The following is a 24704-nucleotide window of genomic DNA, read 5'->3' as shown; positions in this document are numbered from 1 at the left end:
ATCTATCTATATGTGTGTGTGTAATATGTATGTTATCATTTATTATAATTTTATCATTTATCATCATTTTATATATATATATATATATACATACATATATATATATATATATATATATATATATAGAGAGAGAGAGAGAGAGGGCGTGTGTCATGACGTTGCCACTGTGAATCCGTTTTTGAAAGTTTTAAAACTAAAAATAAAAATTGGTGTATATATATCTATCTGTTTCTCTCTCTCTCTATACATATATATACTCCAAAAAATGATAGTAAATGATAACATATATATATATATATATATATATATATATACTGTATCTCTCTCTCTCTCTCTCTATATATATATATATGTACATATATATATATATATATATATATATATATATATATATATATATATATATATAACAAAAGCAATCACATTGCACACAGAAAATTCATAAACTGTTTCTTATTAATTCATTTGCTGGGCTGCCTTAAAAACTTTTGCATTTTGCAGTATTTACAGGGATAGTACTTTACATGTAAGCATTTTCATTTGCTTTGGGAGTTAATGTGTGCAATGTTGACAAGACACCCTGTATTGCATTTTGTCTTTGAGGTAATTGTATTCAGATTTTTGTCATTATGAACTTCAGTATTTTAAGTGTTTCATGTTAAATTGACTATGCACACCTTAGGAATTTAGCATTCACCTTATCATTAAAAACCCAGCCTGCTTTTCCTCATTAAACAAGCCTATTTGCTGATATAATAATAAACCATATTTGTTTTTGTAAAACACTTTGCAGTGAATGCTACTGTAGATCTGGAATTAAAACACCTTTGACAGGGGGGGGCTTTTAACCCTCTCAGGCCTTGATGCACTTGGAGCACACAAGGCTTCATCATTTTGAAAATCTTTGGCCTACAGCTTTTCTTGAAAATAGTTAGTTTTAAGCACCAAATGAACAGTCACCCTTGAGAACAGCATTCTCAGTGACATTGATATTAAAAGTAGATGAAAAAAGAAGCATAAATACGAATTACAAAGAACACATTTTTATTTTACGATACAGCATTAAAACAGTGCTAAGATACAAAAGTGTCATTCAGTACTGTGATGTAAAGAATCATCTGGTTTAAAGTGGAAGTACTACCAGACTTTACAGGTTTTGAGGACCTCTTTCATTTCCTTGATTGAGTCTATTGAAGAATCTTTGAGGGCCAGTCCTAATAGCACCGGTCTGTTTCCTGCTTCTTGGGACACGAACGTTGCGAGATTCTTGGCGCAGACGTGTGTGAGTGGCTGCAAACACAGATGATAAACATATTAGTGAAACAACATCTTCAGGAAGGGAAAACTTATCACAAAATTTTTTTAATTGTTATGTCATAGCAAGGGAAGTTGGGCTCACTTGAAATTGTTTCAACTAAACTCACATCCTGTTATAAATCATTCATACAGTTGAAAGTAAGACAAGAAAAAATATAAAGAAAGTCAGTTTGAAATAACAAAAAAAGAATACTCCCCACAAAGGAAACATTTAAACTGACTGCTTATTTGATGGTCCATGACTCACACACATTAGGCAAGTGAGACAATGACACGCTCATGCAGACATGAAATAGCTTTCCTTGTGTACATTTCCACACACAGCTAAGCTTCCAGCCAGCACGCGTCTACCACGACAACCTGCGTGCTTCAGATGTAATCTGGTTTTCGACAGCATGAAATGAAAGTCTGCATCAGCCGGGCGTACCTCATCTTTCCCCAGTAACACCCTTGTGGAGAACGCTGGGATGCTGACATCACTACTTCTGGAGTCAGGAGTGATGGATATCAGAGTGCCGATTTTTCCGTACTGAGTTAGAACTACAAATATGTAATTACTGAACTCTGTACAGACGAACTGTGTTGAAACCCCATTGATTTCTTTCACGGCTTGTTTCGACCTGATGATGGGCTCAGCGGCAGACATTTTGCCAAACCTGGGAGGAAAAACCAAAGATGAAATAAATGAACAACAGAGTGACGCAAGAGGAAAAACTTTTCACCCTATTTTAATGCTGTGTTAGGCACACACTTAAACTAGAAGTTACACACTTTTGAATGTGGCATGGAACTATTTTCTTACTCATGATGATAAGACTAGCTGTGATGATGCCTATAACCAACTCCTCCACACAAATATAGAATCATGTAACAAATGAAAGCGATGTTGAACAGTAACATTTACGCTGCAAAGCGCTTCGGATGCTGTATAAACTATATTATTATTGTTACGCGCGCTGTCAGTTCTAGTAAACCAACGTGTTTCACGAGTGTAATATGTGTAATGGCATGATATTACTACCGATAATAATGGTCGAATACATCGAAGAAGTTTGCAAGCTCGATAATACACGCTTCAATATGGTTTACGAAGCTTTATACTTTGGGATGGACTGTCACAGGAAGTGCTGACGTGATGCTAACGATAGCAGCTATTAGCTAAAGCTACAGTGCTTCCATGAAGGCGCACGAATCCACACGTCATATGTGAACCAAAGTACTCACTCTAAATAGAGACGACTCCGCTTCACAGTCCGCCACTTCAATTGCGATTCAAAGCAGGAAAGGCGCAATGAAGGTACGAGGTTCGTTTCACTTTCAATGTGTTTGAATTTTTGCGAGACAGCGCTTGCGTCATGACGTAATCGAGGTGACGTTATTGTGCGTCTTTACGTTGAAAACGTCACCTTCGGTCATTGAGGGAATATATTTTATTAGATTGCAAATAGGTTACTCTTCTCACCATGGGCTGCATAGCATGTTTTTTTTTTCTATGCAGACATCCAGAACAATAGATAACTGAGTGGTCCATTCTACGTAGCCCTGGAAGTGACATGCATGTGTTCATTTTTTTGGATGTGACATGCATGACTTTATTTTTTTTTTTATTTGATAAGGTTAACTGATTATCTTGAGATCATTTTAATCTCGAGATAACTGTTATCTCAAGATCATTTTTATATCAAGAAACGATTACTTCCTGTCACGTCTATGTCTCCCATGGCTTTGTAACTGTTTGTCAACGCTGTCATTCGCTGTCTGCAAGTCAGAATATTGCCAACGGCAAAGTCTGTGCGCTTTTAACACTCTGATCAAGTGGCTTCTACTCAAAATAATACCGCATGTGGCAAGTATGACTTTATTTTTTTCTCCCGAGATCACAGTTATCTCAAGATAATTTGTATGTCGAGATCATTTGTATCTCGGGATAAAAAAAATAAAGTCATGCATGTCGCTTCCAGTGACGCGTAGTACGTATAGCTTAGCCACATGTGGAATTGTTTTGAGTAGAAGGCACTTGATCAGAGTGTTAAAAGCGCACAGACTTGCAGACAGTGACTGACAATGTTGACAAACAGTTACGAAGCCATGGGACACATAGTGGTTCCAGGAGGACGTATACAAAATGCTTTGCCAGAGAGGCAGCTACGCATGCGCTAACATTTACGATTGTGTATTGAGATAAAAATGATCTCAAGATAACTGTTATCTCGAGATACGCATTATCACAAGATAAAAATTATCTCGAGATAGTTGTTATCCTTGTTAAGTCATGCATGTCACATCCAAAAGAAATAAACACATGCATGTCACTTCCAGGGCTCCGTACCATTCACTAGTAAAAGAATAAAAATAAACAACCCAAAAACTATAAAACAATAACAATTGAGGAAAACCATGTCTGAATGAATAAACATCATAGCATTCAGAACTCCACTAAATGGCGAGCTATTTCGCTTAATAGACAGATTTCCATCATTAGTCCCAAACTGGGAATTATCAGGTAATAAGAATAGTTAATATAAATGAAACCAATTCAAAGAAAAACAACACAACCAATAAATAGTCAGGCTCATGGAATAAAGGAAGAGGATGTGTGTGGGATGTGTGATGATGGCGAAGCTACGCATATGTGGAGGAGGCTGACTTGCTGTGGCAATGCCTGATGGGAAATGCTGAAGAGTAGCAGAGGAGAGGAGAGTAATTACTGTATGCAAGTGTAATTAACTGATAATTCTTCCACGGCCAAACAAAAAAACATGAACACACAATAACAAATGCTATTAAACAGAGGTCATTTAAAAGAGATATAAGGCTTTGTGTTTGAAGAATAATGGTGAAGTTGTTTTCACATCACAAACAGGAGGAAGTTGACACAGTCATTTAAAGGCTTGCTGAGGCATTCTTCATGAAAATAGGAGAGTGCTGCATTAATCTGAGTCCAAAAAAATCCCAATGACAGTTACAGGCTTGCATCAAAGAGACTCAGCCAACTTGTTTTGCACTCAGCTGAGTTATGCGGTTTTATCTAGAGTTTCAATCAGCATTGAGTTCTTCTGAATTTTGCAGCCTAAAGCCGGTGTCTTAAAATGTCACAGACTCTTTTATATAATGCCAAACAAACTGCCAAAGGTGGATCTCTGTCTCTGACAGCAACTCACCGCAACAACCACTCTGATGATGAGTGACAGAGATGTACAGCTGCTGGAGTGTTATTGCACTGGTACCCGGTGCCTCCCAACTATTTTGAAGAGCCTCTTACTTATTTCACCACTACTTTAGTACTGGCAAAAATCTAACACAGCATGATACAGTGGGGGTAGTGCTGCTCAGTGATGCTTGTCCAGAGGAGGCTCATTCACTAACAGCTAAGCTCAGCTGGTTTAACAGGGACGCTCCTCCATCATGAGAGAGCCACGGCGTGAATTTCTCCAGCGAGTGGATCATCTCACCGTGATGGATCTGCCAGACTGGTGCAGAGAAAAAGCTCATACTCATATTTCCAGAGTCATAAAAATGGATGTCAACTCCTAGTGGAAGTCACTGAAGGGAGTAGAGGAGTTGGACAATTTCTCCATTTGGTCTCGACAGCAGTTGAGCTGCGGCAGGTTTGATGGTGTGAGCCGAGAGGGAGTAAAGATGCAACACCAGAGAATGATCACCGATCTCGCTCAGCAGGGGCTGTATCCTCATATGTGCTGTGCAGCACTCATTTGCATAGGTCCAGTTGAAGCAACAATGACGGCAGTTGTGGAGAGTTGTCAAGCATCAAAGTCATTGCAGGAGGAGTAGGGCTGACTACAGACTGAGATTTTAGGTCAGTTCTTCACTAATCCTTCAGGTACTGAGGGTCTTCAGTTTATTGTGACTTTCTTCAATGGTCCACTGATACCCACGGCACTGAGGAAGGTCGCAGATCTGTCCAGGTGCGTCTTGTCCAGCTCCTCCTGAATGCTGTTTTCTGCCCAAATATCTGATCAACCTTCCTTCTATTGATCAGACCAACGTGATCCCTTTGCATATATCTTTGTTGATGCTGTTCTGATGGGGCTAATAGTTGCTAGATTTCAACGTGATGATTTTGTCATGTATATGTTTGAGTGTCCCTGTGCGAATGCATCACCAAATGTGGCGCCTCCTTCATTCATACCTTCCTTCAACGTGATGATTATCATGAATTATGAGTACAACATGTTAATATGATGTAAAAGCACCTTACAATGCAGGTATCTTTTACTTTATTTTTTTATCTTTAGGTCAGTCATTTTGAGAGACAAGAAACTATACTAAAATAAACTATATTCATTCAAATAAGTTCATTCATGGGTTCATGAACATAAATGTGTGTAACAATATAATTCTATTAGGGCCTCAGGAATACAGGAAAAGGGCTCCTGGGAATATTAATAGAGCGGTGGAGTGAAAAAAAAAAGCAATATGAAGTCAGCTCCATACCAGTAAAGTTAAACACAAAAGACAGGAACAACACATCATATTGCACATCCATTGTTCCAAGCTTTTGCACCAACTTCACACCAAGAAAAAATAGAATCTGAATCCACACGGAACTTTATCATCAACAACTTCACAGCGTTGTTTACTTTTAATTAGAAAACTTTCTTATTTAAGTCTTTGTCAGCACGCTGTCGTGCCCATCTCTTTAAAAGAAAGGTCACAGTTTATGCAATTGTGATATTTCGTGTTTCTAAAAATGCAAAGGAGGTAAACAAGCATTTAAAATAAGTCGCCAGTTGGATAATGAGGATGTTAAATTATATGATTGCATTATGCAAGGCTTGCAGATGAATATGTATCGGTGTTGCATGAGAGAAATAAAATGTTTCGCTCCTCCTGGCACTTTTTATACACATCGTCACTCATTCGTACTAAATAGATGAATAGAAAACACTTGTTGTTCTTTTGTAGTCATCAATAACTCTTTTTTTCCCCTCCTCCTCACTAAAACCATCCATGTTTGAAACACAACAGTACTTTCCAATTCATTTCTCATTTTTCATTTCACTGCTTCCAGTTGAAATATTCCAGAAAGAAAACAATTGGCGTCTCACTCTCCAGTGACTCGCTCACTAGAAAATATATGCCAAAAAACTGGATTACATGTTGCTTTATATTGCCTTGTCAAGACGGAGAAACAGCTGTCCATATGTATGCAAGCCATGTCATTGTAATAACCTCGGACAGGATTCAAGGAGCAATGGAATTGTGTAAAAAAAATCACCTTCATGTTACCTCACACTCATTGTAGCACTCTCACAGGCTTGAAGCTCGACGCAACACTCCTGCCGATGTACTTCACACGCACGCTCTCACACACATTTCATTACTGCTGTCGCCACTAGAGTGCTGTGCTGCATTACTGTTAGAGCCACAACGCTACATCCTGTTTGCACTGTATTCTCATGGGCAAGACTTTCCATTAAGCGTTTCACAAAAAAAGTGTAATGACAAAATCCCGGTGAGAGCATTTGATAAGAAGCGTCAGTTCACATGAGTCACGATTACAGCTGCAAGGCAGTTTACCTGATATTATGATCCTTCCATGGTTCAGCTGCAAATTCAGCCTTCAGCGACTGACTGTACCTCCAACTGGATTTTGTTGCAGCTTGTAGGGAATCTACTCAGATCTCAGATTTGAAATACTATTTCAGATAATCTGGATGAATGAATGACAGATACGTTTCAGGTCCCTACACAGACTTTTTTCGGCGGGGTTGTTGTCAAGCCAGAATAAAAGGGCAAAAAAATATTAATACAATTGTTCTTCATTACATTGTTACTATTGTCATTTTTGTTCACACAAGAACTGAAAAAAAAAGATCTGTCTGATACCAAAATAACATTTTTTTTTTTAGATTAATTTAATAATGGAAATAAAAGACTTGAGCAGAATGGTCACCTTTGTCATGCAAGACTTAAGTACCACTAGAGGTCGATCTGTCGATCTCCAAACCCCAGAACCAAAGCGGGTAGAGGAACCCTTTGTATAGGGTAAACAAGAAAGTCTTTCACTTGACTTGGTAAATAGATAGATGGATGGATGGATGGATGGAGGAAGGGAGGCAGAGAGAGAAGGAGGTGAGGGAGGGACGGATGGATGGACAGACAGACAGACAGACAGACAGACAGACAGACAGACAGACAGACAGACAGACAGACAGATAGATAGATACATAGATAGATAGATAGATAGATAGATAGATAGATAGATAGATAGATAGATAGATAGATAGATAGATAGATAGATGAATGGATTAATGGATGGATGTGAAGTAGGCAGACTCCGACCATGTGTCATTCATGTGTCAGTCAACACTTATTACCTGTAATTATCAGCATCACACTGTTCAAACCTTATTGTAGTTCATTTGAATCTGGCTATTCTGAGGTGTGTGATTTTTCACATTGTAATGTATATCATTATCTGTCAACCAGGATCATCAATTACCAGCAGGAAAAAAAAAAAAAAAATCTTTCATGCAAACTGCAAGTGCAAGCATATATTTTACTGATTCTTTATGGCTTATTGGATTGAATATGAGGATGATTAAAAGTTTATGGTTCATCTAATGAAGACATTAAATATCAAGTGTTGGTGCAGGATTCATAAAGTCGTTTTGAAATTGGTCTCCATGGTAGGTAGGATCTTTCTGATATCCCACGGATCTACTCCATAATAGAGTCTCGTTCACTTCTGGCCGCTGTTGACTGACAGGAGCCAGATTGTGAGATGGAGATCCCAAATATTTTTTTCAGAGCTGGAGAGAAGACTATCTCATCCTGTCTTAGCGGATTCCTCAAACCCTTCAGTGTTGCAGACATGCACTGAGAGGATCGTGACTGGTTTGTGTGAGTTCCACTTCCACTTCTCTATATTGTTTTCAAAACATCTCCAGAGACATGACGCTTAAAAATTCATTTTTACAGACTTGCTTTTATGTCGTCCTGGTTTCTTATGTGCTTCCGCTATCACTCATGTTATATTCAACTTCATATATGTCTTCAGGAACAACCTCCTGATAGATGCCGTTTAAATAGAATATGACTACTTTTGTAGCGGCATGTATAACACAAGTTTCCTCTCAGGTTTAAAATGCAAGCCACGAGTGTTGAAATGGAAGCAGTAATTAAATAGAAACTTTTCTCTTGGACTCGGGTGGAAACCTTTGACTCTGACTGTCTTGTGCAAACCTCTAAAAACCTGATGCAACTGTGGTGGTAATGCTTGGAGGAAACAAACGTAGCATACCGCGGTAATCTTTTAATCCAACCATGATCCGATTAAGCCATATTTCAAATGAAATAACTTTCAAAGTTTCCCGTCTTAATGAAAGCGATGAAGGACTCTTGGCATTGGTTTGAAAGGACTGAGTATAATGGTATGTCATGTACGTGATGTGGAACTGCACATGTGACTCCGGCAATGGGTTAAGGCTTGACATTGCACAGATACATTTAGTATAGATTAAAACTTTTATACCTTAATATTAGTGATGGGCAGATGGGGCTTCATGAAACATTGTCCTCATTTTCAGAGCCTATAAGATGGTGCTCTTTTTAAAAATAATGTGAGATTTTTGTGAATTGGTTGTTCAGATCCAAAGATTTTAGAGCAGAGAGTGCCATCTGGTGAGCTCTTAAAAGGACGACACTGTTTCATGAAACCTCAACAGCCGATCACTACTTTATATAATAAAGATAAAGCGAATGTGAAGTTTTGCTGCAGATACAAATCTTTTCTATGAATAATGGGACAAGTGTTCCACACTGAAGGACTAGGTTGTTCTCAAGCGTGAGAGGAGCCCTAGTCTGTGCTGTCAGAATAAGATAGATGGCTCCATTGGATTTACAAAGAGAACAGAGAGAAAAAATGTCAAAACATTTTAGTGTATGTTTAGTTCTTATTGAGATCCTAGTAGTGTAAGTTGGGTGGGAAAGTGATGCAGGCTTCAGGAGACAGATATGATGGCTTAATGTTATGAAACTGCTGGCACTCTTGGTTTAAAATATGCTGGGGGTTCATTGATATGGTTATTTAAAGCCAAAGACTACACAGCTCGATGTCGACATCGAGAGGAACCAGCTGAGGTGGCTCGGGCATCTGATCCGGATGCCCCTTGGACGCCTCCCTGGGGAGGTGTTCCGGGCATGTCCTACCGGGAGGAGACCCCGGGGAAGACCCAGGACTCGCTGGAGAGACTATGTCTCCGGTCTGGCCTGGGAACACCTCGGGATCCCACGGGAAGAGCTGGAGGAGGTTTATGTGGATCTGAAAGTTTGGGCTTCCTTGCTCCGAGTGCTGCCTCCGCGACCCGACCCCGGCAGAAGAAGGTGAAGGTGAAGGTGACTACACAGCTGACACTGCCATTTAGTGGCCTCTGAAACTTAGGATACCGTTTCATGAAACCTCACCAAACCTCAGCTGTCTGTTGCATGTCGTGTGGATCAAGGGGTTCAAACTCAATCACAGAACATGATAATTTAATTCCCAGGAAGCGAAGTTTTCCCCAATTATCCATATGTTTTCTGTCAAAGAACTGCAACGGTCTGTCCCAAGTCACCTGCTTGCCATCAAATTCCTATCCAGCCACATCTGATATTGAGTTTTGGAATGTTCAATTCAATTGGTGACATCAGTTTTTGCTAGTTTATCTTACATTCATGCGCATGATATTTGATCTGTAGCCAACCATCTCGCTGGCCGCATGAACAGACTTGGCGGCCTCGATTGGCCCTCCAACCCTGAGTTTGACACATACTCACAGTAAATGGTGAAGGCAGTCTAAAAGGTCGCTGTCATTTTATATTTCTAATACTTATTTATAAAACATATCAATAGATTCAGAGAAGAAAATGGTTTGCGTAAATGTAAAGAAACTCTCAACAGCAAGAAGGTATTGCAGCTCGTAGTATCAGATTTCACTTCGACAGAACCACCATTCTTCATATCGCTATTTAACATTTTGCACAAACAGTGAATAATGGGAGACAACTTTTTTTTTCCATTTGTGCCCCTGATGATCTCCCTGATGCAGCACCTCATTAGATTAAAGCGCCGGAGGGCATTTCATTAGCTGAGGAATGAAATATTCCAAACAATTAATAAAATATTGTTCAGTGTGATGTTGGAACGGTTGGATCTGCAGAGCACCATTGCGGCTTTTTTCTTATTCAGCCTGCAATTGGTATAAAACAAACAAAATAAATACGTCATGCTTTGTAAGTTACATTTAAATGTTTCATTCAGGCTGGACGACAACAGATCAATGAAAAGGTGCTTGTGCTTCTTGCGTTTTTTTTTTTTTTTTTTTTGTAATGCCTCAGCAGTCAGAATAGAATCGATTTGTTTACCAAACTGGTGTTGTCTAAAGTTGATTCACCCAGTTTGGGCACATCTGCCCACAAAGGGAAGGCCCTTCAAGCATAGAAATGAGAATAATAATCTCAGAAAAAAACAGTGTTAAAAGGTAAGAATCAAATGAACGGTCCACTTTGTGTTGAGATGAAACCACACACAACGCACATCAACAGAAATAATGTCTTCACGATCGGTCATGACTGTTTGGGCTCGCAGTAAAAGGAAAAAGGAAATAATGAACAGAGAAGAAAAGTGGCATCACAATGCCATTAAAATGATATCAGCCAGATAAATCAACAACAAAATTAACCTGCATGTTGTCATGGCAGAACACATTCAAAAGACGGAAGACGCTGCAGGTGAGTGTGTGTCCCGGTTAATGACAGTTCTGTGGTGATTAAAAAGAACATCTTGAACTCCTCTGTGACCAGGAAAAAATTCACTCCAGATCTTCAGATGAGACGTGGAAATCTTCCACTTTGCAGCTTCTGATTATTTGCAGTTGTCATGTTCTGTGAACATTTATTGGTCATATTTTTTCCCCAGTATGTCATGTTTTCAAATGGGGTTAAGCCTGCTGCCTATTTTCTGTTTTATTTATTCTAAAGCATCCTTATTTTCAGTTCATTTGCACAAAGATAACAGTGTGGCTTCATCTGTGTTTTGTATTTCCGCATTTGAAATGCATATTATGTTATGTTATTTGTTTTTCAATTATTTTTTTCTAGTGGAAAGTCCAGTTCAATAAATGCCATCCTCAAAGTAAAATGGCCTGGAGATCGAATGCAAATGTAATGTGTTGTATGCAACATATCAGCTTATATCTTTATACCCAAACATATAAAAAAATAATCACATTGTCTTTTATTTTAATCCATTTAATTGAGACACCAAGCCGCCCTCCTTTATTGCTGCAAGTTCCCAATCTGATCCACAGATTACATTATCAATTCTATAAAGCACCATACCACATTTGTATCCCAACTGACTTTTTCCATGGCCATTCATACACTTCACTTCAGCTAATAATATTATTTTACAAGATCTACACTACTCATTTTTGCTCCAATGGCGTCAAACTGTGACTATTTTCAAGTGGACTTCGGCATCCAATATTGACACAGCCTCCTGTATTGCCTGTTGACACATGGGTATTTCAATGGAGTCAAATGTTTGCTCTTTGAGTAGGAACCATGACAAAAGCTCATTTAATTTCAGGGGAGTCAAAACTGTTCCAGAAAGTTGCAACGTGGAAGGCTGACATCAGCATCACTCTGGGCATCATGCAACTCAGCCATCGTTGTTACGTATTGAGCTAACCAGCAGTGACCCTGAAAACACTTCCATTTCTACGGCAATTTAAGATTGTCGTATCAATACATATACACAGTGACCTATTCTGATAACATTTTTCATTCATGAATAAAGACAACCCCTCAATGTTTTGATCTCTATGTTATTGAAGCTGTTTGTTTAACAAAAGCTGGACTGTTCTGACGAAATGGGGATCAGGAATATGTGTTTTCGGGCTGAGCTGGATCAGCGTCAAAGTTTGTTTTTTAAGGATCTTTTCGATGGGCTTGTGCACACATCACTTTGGCTTAGTGGATCCCACTTCTGCGTGCTTTGGTTTGCCGTCAATAATTTACTGAGACGTGTCCAATGCCATCTGTGGGCGGAGCATGACATGACCTCATGTGACCACATACTGTGTTCTTAAGTCGCTTTGACAGACACGGGACATGTTCAGTGTGTTTGTATTTGGGCCTCAAATATGTCATGAAAGTGTGAGCTGTGACTGTGCTCACAGATAACTGAAGAAAGCAGAGTCATACCTTGGTCTCAAGTTTAAACTAGCCTAAGGTTGTTTTTTTTCCAGTAGTAGTCTGCACAGTCATGTTCGAGTAAATCTTAACCATTTACTTTGTAAATGTATTTATTATTATGCTGCTTTTTTCTTGCAGTCTGAACCCTGGGGCTTATATGTCGTGGGTAATATATGGATTTTTACAGGCTAAAGAGCATCATGCTGCCAAAAATATTGAGCCTTATCACATCAAACTGATGACATCACAGGCGTTTTATTTTCCTCAAAATGCGCTGTTTTCGCCCACGTGTCTGCAGCTCCGCTAACAGAGCCGATCTCCTGGAGGACCAGGAGACGAGAAGCAGCAGATGAGACCAGTTGTGGTGTTGGAGCGGGCGAAAACAGTGCATTTTGAATGCTTTGATCTAAATAAAAGATGTGACTATTTCATGATTCAAGTTCACAACATTGCTGAGTTTGTTTCATGAGTCAGTCTCGACGCAGTTTCTAACTAACTAAAACTAACTAACTGACCTTTCTACAGTGCAGACAGAACCACTGCACCCGCGGCTTATAGACTAATGTAGAATTTACGGTATATTATGACACTCCTCCCATTCCATACAGCTCTGCATCTTATTTTTTCTTAAGAAATTAACAGTAAACAAAGTTTTTTAAAATAGTTCTTCTTTACACATATGGTTTGACTGCATTTTTCAAGGAGCAGACGCTCAAATAACCAGAGGCTATCTTGGTTTTAATTGTCACTCTTTTAATATTCATGCCCAAACAAGACAATGTGCTCAGATTTGTGTACACTAAAACATCTGCACATCCCCCAAAGAGATGCATAGATGTTAGCTACATAGTTAATGACCTGAGAGTACGTGCTGAGAATTTCCTCACTGTGGCAGCAAATGAGGTAAAGAATAAATGTGGGCCGCTGTAGCTCTCACACGAGGAAGGATAATGTAACTGTAATTACAATTCTAGCTAACAACTGAGTAAAAGTATTGGCATAAAAACATTTCACAGAGAAGCAGAGGAAGCTAAGTAGGATCAAACATAGATGGAATACATATTTTAGAGTGCCGGTACATTACTGTTCCGAGGTGATTTGAATACTTCATAGGATGTTGCGATCCCATTTGTGAGTCCGCTGTACGTTTCGCCTAATGCAGTCAGATGATTCCGCCAACATGAGCTGAACAATCGATGAATAAATCAACACGCGCGGCTTCTGTGAGAACGGTTGATTCTAATTTCCCTCATCGCATGAAACGGCCATAGAAGAGGCTTGTCACAGGCGGCTGGGTTTCTCTTTCATGACAACGGAAAAGAGAATTTTAATTCGGTATGTGACCCAAAAAGCAAAGACATAGCTGCGTGTTTGGGTCAACACAGGTCCGTTGCTCAATATTCCGACTGTCAGACCTTTTAATACACACACTGTTTCTCCTTTCACTTTTCTTGTACGCTATTTCATTTTTTTTTTCTGGCAGCTTTTGTTCTTGCGCATCACTTTGCATGATTCATCGCGAGTCTCACGAGCAGCAAGGACAGTCGGCTCAGAAGAAAGAAAGTGTGCGTGCTAATTAGAAATTTGGAACTCCACTCTTCAAATCGGCGGAACATTTTATCATATCAGGAGCCTCATTCATCTCACGTGTACAGACCTTTGTTCTGGTGTTTATCAGGTGGCATGATAGGTGGAATATTTTGTCGGCAGACATGCCACAGTCCTTCATTAATCAGGGCCCTTCTGTGTGATGAGTGGATGGCATTTCGCGGAGACAGAGAGCAGCCTCACTGGCATCTCAGAGATTCAGCATGGGCAGTATTTGGAACAGCAGGATGCGCACTGATAGATTTCACACACTGCCGAAAAGGTCAGGGAGGAAAATGGTGAAATGCAGTAAATTGCCTCGCTGTCTCTTTACTACATTATAATACCAAGAGAGTTTCTCCTGCTTTTATCTCTGAAGGACTGAACTATGAGCACGGTCCTAAAACACAGAGCCGCTCAAAGGAATGCATCATAACTTACCTCGGAAATAGCCAAATCCTACAGTGGTTAAGACATTTTTTTCCCAAACTATATCATGCTACAGAAGCTGCTACACCCAGGTGATAACTTTCCAGTAGCTCCAGTCTCCACCAGGTGTGTTTTCTGTCTATTGTTAAAGTGCAACGCAAAATAACTAGCTAGCTAGCTGCTAAGGTTGCAGGGATCAACCGTGGATCTCGCTCAGCCAGTCAAGATACCAGACTTTCCTATATCTATTATAGGGTCCTCATCTACATAGGTGACATTGTTCTTTACTTTGGGAACCCACGATGAGTCCTGCGACCCCCCAAGAGCTGGAGATGGGTCCAGCCAGGGCATTTCCGTCATCTTCCAAGAACGCCCAATGGACGTTCATTGTATGGGTAAGTGGCCATTTCCCCTTCCGGTATGTTTATTGGCGAAAACAAAGTGGTCATTCGAGCTGAGATTATGCCAGTTAATAGGCACAATCTAACCTAGTGTTTAGGCCGAACCCCAACCCCTAACCAGGAATTTAAAATCCTGAATAAACCTTCATGTTAAAAACGAAATTGGGGTCGTAACTAATGCAGAGGCTGCAGTTGGATGATACTGCAATAGCTGGAGGAGGGTCCAGCTGTGGCTTGGACTCCTTTGTCACAAGAACACCCACGGGGGTCGTCCCATCACGTTGTGGTCATTCCAAGTGCTGTCGGAAGTTCTAAATGCTGAGGACAACCCATGTTCGAAAGCAATGGTTGCGCACAAGCACTCAATGTTACCTCACTTATGGTATCACTTGGTACATATAGTGCCTTATGTGCCTGCCTATTGTGTCAACTTGGATCACGGCAGACAGGGGAGCAACACTCGCTACTCCTCAACAAGTGAGAATGTGAAGTTGCCTGACAATTATTTCTTCAAACTCACTATTCGGCACAACCATTTATCTTTGATTTAAACAGCTGAGTCTGAAAAACCTGGCATAATGCGTGGTTTAGTTTGCATGTGGCTCAGTCACTACAAAATATAGGAAAAAAGGAAACTTTATATTTATAAAACTGCTAATTCCTTTACGTAAGACAGGATAGCACTCAGAGAAATACATTGGCAACACAGACTGAGCCAATTCTCGAGGGAGACCTGAGGGGAAACGGTCGCCGTACCTCCAACACTACACTACTGTCACTGGACCTTGTCATTGATGAACTGTCGATATTAACCCTGTGAGACATGAAGAATGCCCCCCAGGCATTCCTGGACAGTATTGGTGTTGAATCAAAGACGATGTCTGCCGCATGAAAATGACATGGTCTTGTGGAATTTACATTTCAGCCACATGAAACCTCCTAGCAAACTCATAGGGCAGTATCCTTGTTATCTCATTAAAGCATGCTGGTTTCTAAGGATGTTTATTCTCAGCCTGCCCTCACCGTTGTATGACTTGTCTTCAGCCTGGCATTCCTCCAACAGACCCGTCAGGAGACAGTAATGCATGGGTACAGCTGGGAATGACGTGCCTCCTTGGTTCGGCGCTGAAGGGGAGTGAAAAATCAATCCACATGTTTACACGTCACAGACATATATTTGCCAACAAAATGCTGTTCTATTCTCTAAGAGTTCTATCAAATCGAACAAAGTGTTGGACCTTATTTGTAAGATAGACACGCAAAACTATGCTGCTAGAGATAAATGGATAACATTAGCTGTCACAGTATTTGTACATTACACATTACAGTATTTATACAGTATTTGTGCTTGAACTAATAGATAAAATAGTTTGTTGTGTTTCCTCTCATATGTATTTGTTTTTTCAACTCTTATTTTTCATATATGTTGTTTTCATTATTATCTTCGTTATATTCACAATACTAGACTCTATATTGTGCCTTTTGGTCCATCACGCTTTGATTAATATGTGATAAGGTGAATGCTATATCTCCCTTATAATATTGTGGTCCAACACATGATATCCAAATATCTTCTTGGCCGTTGAGTAATAACATTATTTTGAGTTTTCTCAACCACACATATATGAATTGATGTGTAGAAATCTACATATGCATATTACAATAATAAATTGTAATTGTTTTATTTTATTTTTTAAATATGTCTATTATGTTCTATGAAAAAAAACAGTGATAATATAAATAATTATGTAAAAATAACCTGTTTCATTTCAGTTGCCAGAATGTAGTTCCCAACAAAAAAATCTACTGCTACTACCACTACTAATATTAATACTATTAAAATGAAAAAAACGCCCCCATATTACACTGACAAATGTTATAGTGTAGATGGGTGATGGATCACCACTCAGGAAAGAGAACCAAATGCTGTTTGGGGACTGTTAAACAGTATGTTGAGATATTTGTGACTGGTTTTTGTGCAAGATTGTACACTGTCCATGTTATGTTACATGTTATACAATATGAATCTTCACTTTGTGCCTAAAATTCCAAAGTCATTTTTTAGTGTTTCTTTCCTGTTTTGTGTCTAGCGATACATTACTTTGATAATTTGTTGTTGTGTTTGCAGTTTCAGTACTCTGTGTAGGTGTTCATTGGCTTGAATGTTGGGGTGAAAATATTAGAATTTTGGTTATACTAGCAAGTCACAAGTGTATTGCTTGATATTTGGTGTTACATTCTGTTGCTTTATATTCTTTAGTGTGTGTCGAGAATTTTTTACTTGTGTTTATGTTTTTGATTCATTTCCTCTGTTGTGTTTAGTAATGCTTCTGTGTTGTACGTTTCCTCTTCAATGCGAACACAGCAAGTTCAAACCCAGAGTGAACACGCAAACATTAAAAGCCAAATTGAAAAAAAGTCCTACTTGTGTAATTTTTTTATTTTGCCTTGTGCTCCATTATTTCCCTCACTGCCTCAATATGCTTGAAATGCAGCGGTTATTCCGGCACGCTTCCTCTTGGCATCGTCTCCTGACCTTCATTCCAAATTAGGATACTGTGGTTTTTGTGTTACTCAGCAAATTGATCTCCCTGCTGGACAGTTTTTAATTCCCTCCTCTAGCGCTTCACTAAATTAACACCAGTTCAGAGACGTATCACACTGCTGACCGCCACTCACCAGAGCATCAGTGGAACAGCGCCGGTGTGAGCACAGCTCGAGCAGGAGGGTAGTTGAGGAGTCAGAACTGAATGCCTGATGCTGTTTACAGTCTGTTTTGATGGTTCAACTGTGTTTCTCTCCAACACTTCCACTGTGAGGCTTTTTTTTTTTTTATGTGCTCACTGAACAGGAACATTGTGTTTGAATTCGCCTCCTCTTATCTGCCCCTTGGTAGTATCCTTCTCACATTCTAATTTACTTCCCACTTAAAGCCTCGGTGTTATTAAATTATTCAAATGAAGACGGCCACAGAGTGTGAAGCAAACTTACTGTAAGGAGAATAGTTTACAATAATACGGACATTCCCTGTTTTCCTTAAATTAAAATGATTCCAGCCGTAAGCTGAGGAGAAACTTCTTGTCATCGCAACAAGAGGCAGTGAACTTTGAACACTCAACATACTCTTTTATTAGCAGCATGAGAAATCAAGACCAGGCTAATTTTGCATTGATTTGCATAAACGAAACGCGCGCTACATTTGTTATCTTTTAATTGCAGGACACCGGGGTCAAAGACGTATAAATATTGTACGACTACACAGTACTATTGGAAACTGGAGTTGCTGCAGTTGTGTCCTCAGATTCTGGTGATCTATCTATCTATCTATCTATCTATCTATCTATCTATCTATCTATCTATCTATCTATCTATCTATCTATCTATCTATCTGTCTGTCTATCTGTCTGTCTGTCTGTCTGTCTGTCTGTCTGTCTGTCCGTCCGTCCGTCCGTCCGTCTGTCTGTCTATATACCTATCTATCTATCTATCTATCTATCTATCTATCTATCTATCTATCTATCTATCTATCTATCTATCTGTCTGTCTGTCTGTCTGTCTGTCTATCAATCTGTCTGTCTGTCTATCTAGCTACCTGTCTGTCTGTCTGTCTGTCTGTCTATCTACCTGTCTATCAATCAATCAATCTATCTATCTATCTATCTATCTATCTATCTATCTATCTATCTATCTATCTATCTATCTATCTATCTATCTATCTGTCTGTCTGTCTGTCTGTCTGTCTGTCTGTCTGTCTGTCTGTCTGTCTATCTATCTATCTATCTATCTATCTATCTATCTATCTATCTATCTATTTGTCTGTCTGTCTGTCTGTCTATCTATCTATCTATCTATGTATCTATCTATCTATCTATTTGTCTGTCTGTCTATCTATCTATCTACCTGTCTGTCTATCTATCTATCTATCTACCTGTCTGTCTATCTATCTATCTATTTATCTATCTATCTATCTATCTATCTATCTATCTATCTATCTATCTATCTATCTATCTATCTATCTCCATCTGAACCTAATGTAAAATTGTGTTATGGCCTTCTTTATATTGTACCAATATGTTGCAATCATCCCCTGCGTTCCTGTTGCTAACCAACATTAGCTTGTAGCTGCAGTAAACATGAATGAAGCTGTTGATGGAGCCACTACTTTGAGTATGACATACCACTACAGATAATGAAAGGGTTCAGTGTTTCAGTGTTTAAAACAACAGCATTATTATAACAGATAACAGAAATCTAGAAAATAAAACATTTTCTTTTAATTTTCATCTATTTATTTGATTTTATTAATTTTATTTTAAATATATGTACCTTGACTTTGATGAATGATTCTTCTTCTTCTTGTATTTCAGATGCTATTAATTGTGTTTCAACTGTCAATATACGTGTGTGTATGTGTGTGGGCATGTTTTGCCATACTTGTGAGTACCAACTCTTGACAATCCACCTGGCATTTTGCTTTAAGAGGACATTTTGGCCTGTCCTCAAGATATTTAGAGGGTTAAAACGTCAGTAAAAGTAGTTATATAAGTAGTTTTTTTATTTAGGTGTGAGGTTGGTTCAGAGTCCTGGTTAAGGTTAGGCATATGTTTTTGTCCAATGAGTGGTCCTCACAAAGACAGCGTGTTTGGTGCTTATATAGCTTTTTTTGTGTGGACCAATTCTTGGACACACACCTCCTTATGGGGACCTTGTGCATTTGTGGCGAGCTTTGCTGGTCCCTACAAGTTTAAGCCTGAATTTGAGGATGAAAACTTCTAAATAAGTGGGACATTATAATTGAATATAAGTTCGGTTTAGGTCTTGGCTATGGTTCGCCATTTGTTTTGGATAGTTAGGTTTAGAGTGAGAGGCTGAGGAAAGCATTATGACAATAAGACGTCCTCACAAAACATAAAAATGTAGCCTTTGTGTGTCACCTGAACTTCATTGTTTTATTCAAGTCCTGTCACTCATTTATCATTTATTATTTCGATTAAAAATGCATTCATTTTCAACATAGAGTCTTACTAAGATGATAACATTTACTTTTATTTCTTCTTGTTTTTTCATTCCAGAGCCCTTTAGTCTCTGATCCTCGTGACCAGGACATCATTCCCTTCCCTGCTCCCTCATTACTGGATATAAAGTTGTCATTGATTCATGGTCCCTTTTGTGTGATTTATGGGAAAAGCTAGTGATCCTGACAGCAACTGCTGCAGCTGAGCCATTTATCACAACAAATGTTTAAAATGGATTATAATTGATGAATTGATTCCTGACTCGGGCTTGGATTTGCCACCGGAACAGGAAATTAATGACTCCGTCTGCTTTTGACTGACAGGCATTCCGTGGAAGCATCCCAAGTATTCCCAATATTGGAGTCTTAATTCAATACTCCTCCTGTTCCTCCGCCCCCCGCTCACTAAATTAGATCAAAATATGGCAGGCACAGAATCCTGGAATCACATCTAACCTTCTCTTCAGGTCACAATAGAAAACAGTAGTTCATGCTCCAGAGGGCCTTCAACGCTTAGACATCATGATGACGCCATTATGGATAGTCTGGGTCTCTCACCATAGAAGCTCTGAGGTCACAACAAACTGGAATTTCTTCTTGTTTCACCTTGTTTAAAACACATAAGTGGGATGTGCTGCAGAAGTTGGTGACTTGGACCAGAGTTGTGGATGGCTCTTGCTCATCCATTCACCAGGCCAAAGTTCCATTAAAGAGCTGCAAAAAAATTCATTGAGGGGAGCATTTGCCGCCTTGGATCAGTTCCTCGAGTAAAGTAGCTTGTGAGGACGGCGCTCTATGGACTATTGGACAAAGGCCTGATGAATCCCACTGGCCTTGATCTCAAGTGTCAAACATTGGTGACTGCAGTAGAGCATGGGTCAACTGTGGCGCAGTGCAATGCCAAACCAAAAATCCTGTGGGGTCAGTCAGTGCAACCCACACTCTTCAGTAGGCTTTGACAAACCCACATTTTCAGTCGTGGTTGAAGCAGTTTTCCTTTAATGCTGGAGTGGGCAATTCAATTTCATATAAATATAAAACTGAAATGATCTTACAAAACTATGATGAAAGAGATTGGGAAGAAAGTCTTAAAATATGTTATTTGAATCTAAACCTAAATTGTGTTATGACCTTCTTTATATTGTAGCAATACGTTGCAGTCATCCCCTGTGTTCGTGTAGCTGCTAGCGTCTCAATTCTCATGACAAGTTGTCATTTGTCTGACACCTTTGATCCCAGAAGGTGGGTTTTTGAGTAAGAAATACCACTACAGATAAAAGGATTCAGTGTTTCAGTGTTTAAAAGAACAGTATTAAAAATGTAAGTAAAATCAGGAAAATAAATCAAACCTTTTTTTTTTTTTTACATCTTATCTAACAAAACTATCATGAAAGAAAGACATTGGGAAAAAAATAATAGTGTTAAAATATGTTATTTGAATCTTAGTATTGTAGTATAAGTCATAAATTGTCATGGTTTCTCAAGGAGGGGCCCAAGTCCAAGTGCTGGTCGACAGAAGGCACGGGAGACGAGAGTAGATGAAAGAATTTAATCGATAAATGAAACAATAAATCAGGCAGACAAATGACGAGAACAAAAAGCGCCTGAACCAGAATGCGGACCTGGAACTATACGCAGGGACTGGGGAAGAATCTGAAACACAAGAGAGGCGAATTAGAATTCAAGCCTGAATAACTAGTAGAACAGAAAACGCACTCGGATTTCATCTCAATATATGAAAAGCGCTCAGTGGTGGAAATACACACACACCAGGAAGTAACTACGTTGAAGAGAAATGAAAAGTGAGACCGGAAAACTGCTCACAAGAACGAAGAACTAAGGAAGCGGCTGAATAGGAATTCAAGCGCACACAGGATTTAGAAAAGTCAGGGAATGGAACGAGAGCTCTTGGCAGTCTTGGAAGAGTTTACTGTCACAGAGTGCGAAGCAACCATCTGGCGACAAGAGCTGGCGTAGACGGGTTCATATCCTTGAGAGGCTTAATCGACAAATGTACGCCAGATGTGTCGCCCGTGAAGCTGGAGGGAAGGAAGGAACTGGAAAGGAGAAAAAAGAGAGGATCACCAAAATAAAAGCATGAGGCAAAAGTGCGGACATGACATAAATATTAGAAAAATATTTTTAAACAGTGAATATCTCCGTCACAACTGAATTAAAAAATGTTTCATTTCAAATGTAACTATTATATAATATCTGTGCTTTATTTATTTGGAGGAATTGTGATAAAATTAGCATAATTTATTAAAATAATCTACTTAAAGATTTCATATGTAGCTCTTAATGGCTGGAGAAAAACAAAGAGGTTTGATTTATAAAAAAAAAAAAAAATAGTATAATTTTATCAAGGCCTTCTTCAATTGAAGCCAAAACGTCAGGCAGTTCACCTTTACCATGACCTTAAATCTTGCCTTTGATATCAACAACAAGATGAAGAACCCTCACATTCCTTTTAGAACTACTCATGACGCCACAATAAGCTCTTTGGTGAAATCTTGTCATCTCAGGAGGAGCCAGAACTGCTGGATTAGAGCTGTCAGAGTCGCACATGCCTGTGTGGGTGAAGCAGGTAAAGCAGGAGCAGATGTGTTGCTATGGTGTTGGACTTGAAAGAGCTCTTTATGTTTCAAGATATCAGACTTGCGTGGGCAAACCTGTGTGGTTTGTCATCCATCTGACCTCTGAGCACAAGTCACATTTCTCCACACAGTGTTTGATCTCTGATATTAGGTCTCCGGAGAAATCAGACCATGTTTCACAGTAATAAAGTCACGAAGATGAGTCTAGCTCCGAAAGCCTCTTCTACCGAGACTTGGAACATGATGAAAAAGAGCTCAGGATCCACACGTACTTCATTAAATATACGGCTAATGTTTGTTTTCCGCACGGCTGGGTTTTGCCCCTGTCAAGCAGGAGACGCCAAGCAAAAAAATTGATATCAGTAAAAAAGAAAAAAAAATTAAGATATATATATATTTTTGTAAAAAATATTTTTTTTATTCCTGAATTTGAGGAAAAAAAAAAAAATAAAAAAAAAAAACCATCAACCTTCCTGTTGGTGCTGCTTTGCCGGGACTTGGACGCGAGCCGTAATAGTTTGTGGCGTGGTCTTATGTTCCTGTTTATAAGAAAACACTGGGTCCATATTCTTTTTCATCCCCGGTGGAACATTTGCAGCTACAATTATGAAGATATTCGATGTGTTGTGTTCGCACCTAAAGCTATTTTCCCTTGTGGCAAAACAAATGAGAAGACCTCCAAGTTTAGCTTAGAAGTGTTTCAGAAAGTTTATAATGGTCACAGAATGCACTTCTGTGCCTTAAAGGTTATGTTAATGAGCGGATCTTGTGTTCTTTGTGAGATAAATCGAGGCACGTATACAGTGGAGATCCTTCCTTTCCCCTAAGGGCTTGTAAAAAATGTAGGACAGCGACACATCCCAAAACTAAGACACAAGAATTATTTAGAAAAATAGGAAATCGGTTTTCTGTTTTCAGTTTTTTGTCTCAGTGACCAGCCAAACTTAACTTTCATTTCATACTGAAATCAAAAGCCTTTTGCAACTAAAAGACGTGTAGACTACTTGAACAATTGTATCAGAATGACAGTCAGCTGTCATCTTGTCACCGGCAGTGGCCATGATCTTATGACATCAACGCTGACTGATTCATGCTCTGACTCTTCTGAAGCTGTCAACATAAAACACACGCTTGACCACATCACAGTTGGCAACTTGCCATCCTTGAAATATCCTGATGTCTGTTGACAATGACTTCACCAACAATTAACTAAAAAAAAACAACTTGACATTGACTTGACTGGTATTGTCTGATAAATATGTCAATAAAACGATTGCAACTTAACTTCATATTTTGGTAAACAATGAACTAGATGCATTTGAAATGGTGGTGGGGTGTTCAGAGTATGTCCAACTAAGAAGAAACCTTGGGAAAAGCTAAATGAGTCGAGTGGAAAGTCTAGGCTTCTTGTCTTCATCTGCTGCCCCCGAGCTCTGTGAGTGAGGGAAGAATGATGGATCCCCTCATGCTTTTTTTGATCCATCTCTTATAAAGACCCATTTATGCTCTATGTTACCTTCAGATCTGGAAACGGACGGGGCCGTCAGTCTGCGCGCTGCGTTCATTTTGTGTGTATTTCTGCACGTTTCCACAAAGCTTATGGAAACAGACCAAACGGAGCAGTACCACCGGAAACCACAGGAGGCAGTGTTGCTGTTACTACCCGATAAACAGACATAAAAATGTTGGAAATTCTTCGTCCTCTAGAGGGGATATATTTAGGCGTCCCACCGCCTCCTACAATGCTGTCTCTGTTTTTCCCTCTTTTGTGCAGAGGTACATTGCAAAGTCACGGTGTTTCTTTTGGAATTTGTTTGTCATAAACTTTTGACTCTGGGCTGCTCCCCCCGGTGGATATGTTGGTGAACAGCATTGCGTACGTAAAGGGAGCATCCATCCTGTCCATTCTGTCCTTCTCTTCAGGGAACACCTGAGGCACATCTACCCCTACACGAGGTTGTATTGGCCCTTGTGTATGCAGCAGCTCTACGTTGAGTCTCTCACAGACAACATAAGGGAAAGGTAAAAAAATCTTTGGGTCTCTAAACCAACCTCATGGGCCATGCAGGGGCATAGACCAACGGTAATTGAAAAGCTCTTTTAGCTCAGCTCCTATTCACCAAAACATAGCACCGCTTTTATAATGCAGAAGATGCC

General features: G+C 39.3%; 1 protein-coding gene across 1 annotated transcript; it reads right to left on the bottom strand.

The window, feature by feature from the left end:
* Positions 1-1036: 1036 nt before the first annotated feature.
* On the bottom strand, positions 1037-2681 carry psmg3 (proteasome (prosome, macropain) assembly chaperone 3). The gene is made up of 3 exons (XM_053852394.1): positions 2542-2681; positions 1745-1973; positions 1037-1290 (listed from the first exon to the last, which is right to left on the bottom strand). The coding sequence occupies exons 2-3, from the start codon at positions 1961-1963 to the stop codon at positions 1138-1140; spliced, it is 372 nt and encodes a 123-aa protein (XP_053708369.1). The 5' UTR covers positions 1964-1973; positions 2542-2681; the 3' UTR covers positions 1037-1137.
* Between the last annotated feature and the right edge of the window lie 22023 nt (positions 2682-24704).

The sequence above is a fragment of the Synchiropus splendidus genome, chromosome 19 (assembly GCF_027744825.2).
Source record: "Synchiropus splendidus isolate RoL2022-P1 chromosome 19, RoL_Sspl_1.0, whole genome shotgun sequence".
Taxonomy (NCBI): domain Eukaryota; kingdom Metazoa; phylum Chordata; class Actinopteri; order Syngnathiformes; family Callionymidae; genus Synchiropus; species Synchiropus splendidus.
Note: the sequence above shows the minus strand (reverse complement) of the source record. Positions and strands in the feature narration are given on the sequence as shown.